The sequence below is a fragment of the Lingula anatina genome, chromosome 10, assembly GCF_051362555.1.
Source record: "Lingula anatina isolate TDL-2025a chromosome 10, LinAna3.0, whole genome shotgun sequence".
Classification (NCBI taxonomy): Eukaryota; Metazoa; Brachiopoda; class Lingulata; order Lingulida; family Lingulidae; genus Lingula; species Lingula anatina.
The window spans coordinates 6,687,999-6,695,718 of NC_141776.1; the positions used below are offsets into that span (position 1 = coordinate 6,687,999).

Sequence of the window (7,720 nt, forward strand, 5' to 3'; positions counted from 1 at the left end):
AATTTTTATTGTATCCTACCTCCAAAGAGAGTCACAGAAGTCCAATACACAGGCATTGAGGGTGTCGATACTGTTGACATCAATGTTCACCAGTCCGAGATTATCTGGCTTGGGCATGGACTTCAGCTTCAGGAACCCATTGCGACAACTGAAATATTACAGGGGATGAAATAATTATGTATCTAAAAATATTGCAGCTATGATTCTTGAAATGCAAATTTAAAAAAAAGGGAAAATATGTTACTAAAACACTTTTTTCTTTGATTTGTGAAAAAGTAGATTATTTTAAATCATCATTAAACCTCTTTTGATTAAAATATATATATATATATATATATATATATATATATATATATATATATATATATATATATATATATATATATTACTTTATTTACAAAAGTTTTATTTTCTTACAGACTTCATTCCTTCATAGTATTAATTTTTTCGAAATGACCATAACATTCTGTGCTTAACCCCCCTCCCCTCTCCAACATAAACTAACTCTCTCTCTCTCTCTCTCTCTCTCTCTCTCTCTCTCCTCTTCCACTCCCCCAGGAAGTACTGCTGACTCGGAGCACTTACTTTAAAAGAATACCACACATCCGTGAGCATGTCATCCCATTGTTGGCAAACAGCCCCTTGTATATGAGACCTCTACTGGGCAACAGAACAAATGGAGTGCCATGCTGTACTGTTAGACTTGAGACCTGTGGGAATATAAATACAATGTGAAATATACTCCATTAATTTAGCACTGAAATGTGTAATAAGACTTCAAACTGCTGATGAGAGACAATTGGACTTTTTTCATCACTGTAATAAACATGAACACTGCATACTCGAGAGTTACAAATAGTTATGGGAGTTATTATACAATGCATAACATACAAAACCATTACCAGTGAAGGTGAAATAAGCCACATTCTGATAACTTGTGTCTAAAAGATGCAGCACTTATTTAAACCAGAGGCAAATAGAGACATGTCATCATTTAATATCCTTAACTAATAGTACTAAGGACATAAAACCTCTCTCTCTCAAAAATTTAAATAAATAAATAAATAAATAAATAAATAAATAAATAAATAAATAAAATAAAAGTCAAAAACATAATCTTTTTGTAACTTACCAGCTCAAAGAAATCTAAGACACATGACATCATGAGGGCATTGTCTTTCTCCAGACCCAGGCCAACCAAACACATTGCATCAACAAAGTCAATAAACTCTGCCACTGTCTGTAATGGCTGGAACTTTTCAACTTCTTCAACAAACAAAGATACACTGAAATAAAAGTGATTGCATATTCATTTTGATAAAAAAAATTAACTTGTTTACAAAACTGAGAACTATTCATCCTCTTTCGAGATATATGTAGTGGATATACCATCTATAAAATTCAAGTGTTGTATGTTCTAGTATCATACATAATGTCACTCATAAAAGATACCTTTGACAAAAGCACTTGATTGAGTTTCATTAATAGATGCTTCAGACACAAGCACTTTCATTAAAAAAACATAACCAAGACTACTATCTTTAAGAACTTCCTCAGTTCTGTGCTAGATTCCAGTCAGTCCATACAAAAAGACAAAAGTAAGCTTACTGGTTGAAAGTCTCTGTCGTGTTTTCCAGCACGTTCTCTTGTCTCCGTAGTGTGGTATTGTAACGTTCCAATTCCACTGTTATGAAATTCTGTAATAACTTCCTTAAACAGATTAGCAACTGGCACTGGAAGATGATACACAACTGATATATTTTCAGTCCAAATAAGATGAGGAACAGATAGAAAGAGAAACTGATGTAAATTGCCCCATTGTAACTAATGTATATAACTGATATAAATTGCACTTTTGGGGTCTCAGCCCAACTTCCTTAGGAAAAAATATTTTTCATCTTGTTATAAAAATGTCATTAATTTTCAAATAAAAAAATACAATTTGATAAATGGTATTTCATATATAGTGATAATAAGTTGCAATATAATATCAAACAAGAGTCAGCGGACAATTTGATATAAATCCCATAAATAGAAGTTAGGCTTTTCATAGAAAAAGCCCATACAACATACCTTAAAATATACATTAGAACAAAAGAACAACTTGCGAAGAGGCTCCAGCAACAGGTCATTCAGAGCTGAAATGAAGAAATGAAATCTGAGGGCCAGGTTCTGGTATCAACAAAATTAAAATCATGTTTATATTTTTCACCAAGAACTGCGGATTTTTTTTTTTTTTTTTTTTTTTTTTTTTTTTTTTTTTTTTGTAATCTTTTTTTTTATTATCTATTCTATCCTTTTAACCTACAGCAGATACAAGTGAATTTGGACTTGGTAACTTATTGGTTGAAATCTGAACCTAGTGATCAGGAAGTAACTAGAAAATGGATATAATCTGAACCTAGTGATCATTAGGAACTTACTTGAAAATGGATACAATCTAAATCTCGTGATCAGTACTAAAATGTATATCCTGTAACTTGTTCCATCCCAGAGATGGAGATATTTGGTTAAAAATGTTTCACATACGGGAACACTCTCCTGAAAGCATAAAGCATCAGTTTATCTTGTGGCAAAACAAAACTGTTGAAATAATCATCCTAATTCTTACTAGACCATAATTATAAATGACAAAATACTGATAAAATAAATGTAGAAAGTATAACTGTTTCAAAATATCAACAGTAGAAGGTACACAGAATATGAGTCTGAAAATATTAAAAAGTATATATTAAATGTTACTACATGAAGTCATTTTAGTTCACATAAGAAATCACTAACCTGTAAAAAGTCTGTAAAATTAGCTAGTGCTTCTAAAATCTCCTCTCCTCTCTTACTATGTGGACTATGTAGAATTTCTGCAATTTACAAAATATATTTTTTTTTCTATTTATTCTTTACTCTTCAACAACCAACCACTCTAAAATCCTTTACATATTTACCCTTACTAGTTAATAAATGACATGGGATAACTTTTGTTAAACTCTTATGGATACACTGGTCAATCACCAAATTGATATCCAGACCAACAAGTTAAAAAAATTCTTTGAGAGCTAGTCATCAATCTTTGTTTAAGGATCATATACTTAACTCACCTTCTGATAAAACACTGGAGAGCCAATAAGAAAACCTGGCGGCTGTGATGGGATTTGATGTACAGGACATGTAGTATAGTAAAAGTTTGCTGCGAAGTGAGGAACCCATCTGCCCTGGCATCTGAGGTGGAATGATAATAAATAAATAATGTTTAAATAAATAAATTTTTAAGGAGTTTTTGAGCCTTTCATACAATCCAACATGCAAGTCCCTAAACTTCCTATATTAATATAATATTGATATATATTTAGATTCAAAATCAAAACCACACACTTAAAATCATAAATACCTGTAGCCTGCATATATTGTGGCACAAATCCTTCATGGTTTTAATCTGTTCAAATGGCACTGGTCTGTGAATGTCCAGACTGGTGTCCACTGCACTCACTGAGGTGTCCAGTTGGGTGGACGTGACATTAGCCGTGTACAACTCTGGGATGGGATCCACTTTCCTACGCTTGGTTCGCTGTGGTAAAATAGAATGAAAATTTAAGGTAATTCTATTCAATGGGGAGTAAGTGATAATTATGCAGTAGTGATCAAAACAGCCAAGTTTGGCTCTTATTATAAGTACATCATCAGGCTGAATGCCCATGGGTCATTAGGTGTTGCTTCACTACAGCAACTATTTTTTTCCACAGTAGGCCATTACTATCACAATCAGATTAGCGAGAAGCCCTCACAGAGTTGGATCAATCCAGCTAGTATGATGGATTTATCTGAATGCCCCCTTTAACATCAGTAAATGTTATTGATAAAGTTCATTTATTCATAATACTAACTACACAGGTCTGAGCAGGACTGAGCAAGAAGAGTACCTTTATTCATGTTCATCTGTGAAAAATCTTACGCCACATTTTAAATTACAAAATTAATGCATCAGTTCCCCCCATTCCACTTCCCACACTTACAGGCTCTAGAATACTGGCTTCAGCATCTCTTAACCTAGACATGCTGAGGTTGGAGACATCTTCCCGCTCTCTGCGCCTCACCATGTTCTGCTCCTGAACTCTGTGAATGTTTTCACTCCACACCCGGTCCAGCTGAGTGCGCTTAAACAACACCTGGAAATGGAAGAAAATTTAAGAAATGGAAGAAAATCAGTTGAATGTGCTGTATTCCACTATGTTCCAGTTCGAGTGGTTCTAGCAGTATTATGCTATGGGAAAGTTCCAATACAATTCACAAGCCCCAATGAATTATTCTGGTTCACTTAAAGTGCCGAGTGCAGGACCCCTTTTTGGTGATTCTTATAAACAAAAGCCTGACCATCACTGATCAAGTTACTTTTAGATATCTCTCAAACTGGATCAGCACAGAAAACTGCCAAGCTAGATGTGATTGTTTGAGACTCAGAAGTAGCATGGATTTCCTGTAATGGTCATTATGGCAGCAGTGTCCAAAATATGGCTCTATTCAATTTTGATGCAATATAACTTGATGCTAAACAGCATAATGACCATCAATTTTTGAAAATAAAATATAAGTATTGTAGATGTATAGAAATGTGAAAGGGCAGTTTACTCACCCTCTGAGACCTGGGTATGACAATGGTGACCAGACTGGGACAGTACATCTTATACAGTCCCAGCAAAGCTGTGATGTGTGGCTGGATACCCTGCAGAGAAAAAATAATATATCTATAATGTATGTCATTGTTATCAGAGGTTTAATACAGAGTTTAATATTGTGCCCCTCACAATTTTAACAGTGCTGCACTCTTCTACCTAATTATATTTCATGAATTCTTACACTCGCCAACATGGTCTAGTTTGATGCATTTTTAAGTGTACAATTAGTAATTTTTAAGTGACATGGTTAATGTATTATTATTACTATTATGAATTGAGAAAAGATGTTTATGTCTTAACTTTCCATTCCTTTTTCATCATACCCATCCCTACTATATATATATATATATAGTTTCACTATCCAGACAAAGAAACAGCGATACAGAAATGGAAACATAACTTTTATCAGCATATGGTTTATATCTTACATTTCAGAAAACTGTTGACACAATTTGGCACATTGTGTTTAGTTGCACTACTGCAGTATGACTAAGCTTCTTAAAAATGCAATATGACTAAGCTTCTAAAGATAGGCACTTGCCTACTGCAGTACCTTTTGATATTGTCCACCAATTTAGCCAGCAGTTCTGTAGAGATCTTATTAATCGACAAACAATCTCCACTTTTAACTTTATACAACTATGTGCTCTTCATGCTGGATATACACTAAAAGAGATATGCGTTTTAGAAGACTGAGGAAACCAGATCTGATCAATAGGTAAGTCCTATTTTTGCCCTATATTTTCATCTTTGTGTAATCTTTTTCTCCTCAAATATATTTAACATGCAATTCTTTGCTTCTGAAAAGACAGACCTTTATGTATAAAAAAAGCCAGTCAGGGGGAAAACATTGATGCTTCAGACAGATAACTCTACATTGTTGAGTATTTATTAAAGAATAGATAAAGAGAGAAAATAGGATTCAATGCTAATGAACCTGATGTGTTACTGGGCTAAGTATATATCTTACTGATAACACCGTGTCAACATAATAATTCAAAGTCTAAGACTGCCAATGTTTGACTTCTGTTCAAGTTCAATTGTAACTGTGGGAGTATCTCTGCTTGATTTGGAGCATTTCACATTGAAAATCTTCATCAATGGGCATTACTTCTTGAAATAGCATAGGGGAAACAATCATATCAAATAAATTTACACCACTCTCAGTGTTGCACATGACAAGCTATACAAATTGCAACAAACAACTACAGGTCTCTAGCTTTGATGGTTCCAGAATTACAGAGTGTTTTAGTAAATTTGATCACACCTGTAAGTTTGAAGTCAAGAGGCATATCAGTTTACCTTGAAATATGATATCTGTACTATATATAGTATAATATAATGTGAAAAAAACAGCACAACTTTTGGGAACATGGTCCAATCAACTGGAGTTTTGAACTTGACCTTTATAATGCTAAAATTCATCAGTTCTATAAGTTTGAAGACAAAAAACTTATCATGTTATCTCTGAAAGTGCATGGCAATGCCAATAGGGACAACAAACACAGATGGTGGCTATATTTACAGACACTATATGTCTATACATAATGATTTATTTTAAACACAAATCAAGACTTTCAATCTGCCAAGTGTGCCAGATATTCTTGTTGGCGCCGCATTCACTGAGAGAGCGATAGGTATAGTGCTTTGTAAATAACTCACTGATAACACTATTTCAACATTATATTGACGTCACAGTGACAACCTGGTTGACCCATTCAGGTAAACAGATATAATGGCAACTCGCAATAGGGAGGTGCATGCCTTTACAAAGGCCAGTGTTAGTTTTGCCTGTTATCATTTATTATAAGGTTTCAATAAAACTTTCAACATAATTGTCTACGGCCTTTTTAAATACTTTTAATATTTAAATGTTGTGCAAGTACTGGCTAAGATCAAATAAAAGAATTTGATTTGAATTTAGTTCTTTCAGGTTATTAATTCTTTAGTCTACAGGCTGTAAAACATTTTACTGACAGATGCTATAACTACAGTATCTGTGTAACTTGTAACTGGACATCTTTCCCATCTAGATTTCCTATCCAAATCCTAGGTGTAAGATGGGGGTTTTAGCATTCTAATTATAGAAATCAGTCACACGGAAGTTGCCTTGCGCAGTAGTCTTGTTAAAACCTAAGTATGAGTCAGGCTGTATTTATATATATGTAAACCGTCCAAACACCGCCATATTAAACAGAACTCAGCTGTTCTGAAACCAATAGACATACACTGCGTGGAAAAGTAAAACAAGGCAGCAAAGCTGTCAAATGTACAGACAAAAAAACAGAAAATAAAGATGCAAATAAGTGAAAAATTAAATTTTCACAAAAAACTGTTAAATTGCCAGAAAAATTTACCAAACAGACTGCATTGCCTATTGAAGCTGTATGTTAGACCCATGTTTCTTTCCTGTAAGTTTGAGAACAGTAAGTGACATGATTTCCCTTAAATGGTCATCATAGGAGCAGTGCCCAAAATAGGGGTTTCTTCAAATTTTGATGCAACATTACATAATGTTGAACAGCATGATGACAATCAAATGTTATTAATACAAGGCAGCAAAGCTGTCAAATGTACAGACAAAAAGCAGGAAATAACTGCACAAAATAGGCTACTGTCAATTCTGATGCAAAAGTACATTATGTTAAACTGCAAATTCAACATCAAATTTTTATTATGCTCAACAGGTAATACCAATGTAAGTAAAATGTGTAACAAGCATAAGGCTTCAGGCCCATGGGAGTTCAAGTTACACTTTGAAAATGTATAACTTTCACAAAAAGAAGCCAATTAGACTGCTTTTCCAACTGAGGCAGCATTTTAGCCCTGTATTTCTTTTTGGCAATCCTAAGTAACTTGGTTTTCCCATAATGGTCATCATGGCAGCAGCTCCCAGAATTTTCTTCTATTCTGATGGAATATTACATAATGGTTAACAGCATAATGACCATCAATTTTTAATAATAAAATAAACATATCATGGATTTTCAGAAAGTGTGACTAGCATGGGTCTTCGAGGAACTTCAAAGTCACACCTTGAAAATGCCAATAAG

General features: G+C 33.8%; 1 protein-coding gene across 1 annotated transcript in view; it reads right to left on the minus strand.

Moving 5' to 3' along the window:
* Positions 1 to 7,720, minus strand: part of LOC106156419 (centromere protein I-like) — a 41,552-nt gene that overhangs the window by 2,359 nt on the left and 31,473 nt on the right. Inside the window, exons 7-17 of the mRNA XM_086996650.1 lie at positions 4,625 to 4,714; positions 4,008 to 4,160; positions 3,386 to 3,562; positions 3,096 to 3,216; positions 2,782 to 2,858; positions 2,424 to 2,541; positions 2,074 to 2,138; positions 1,609 to 1,733; positions 1,133 to 1,286; positions 586 to 710; positions 20 to 148 (exon numbers count right to left, since the gene is read on the minus strand). Of these exons, the coding sequence (XP_086852776.1) occupies positions 20 to 148; positions 586 to 710; positions 1,133 to 1,286; positions 1,609 to 1,733; positions 2,074 to 2,138; positions 2,424 to 2,541; positions 2,782 to 2,858; positions 3,096 to 3,216; positions 3,386 to 3,562; positions 4,008 to 4,160; positions 4,625 to 4,714 (1,334 nt within the window). The remainder of the gene's footprint in view (positions 1 to 19; positions 149 to 585; positions 711 to 1,132; positions 1,287 to 1,608; positions 1,734 to 2,073; positions 2,139 to 2,423; positions 2,542 to 2,781; positions 2,859 to 3,095; positions 3,217 to 3,385; positions 3,563 to 4,007; positions 4,161 to 4,624; positions 4,715 to 7,720) is intronic.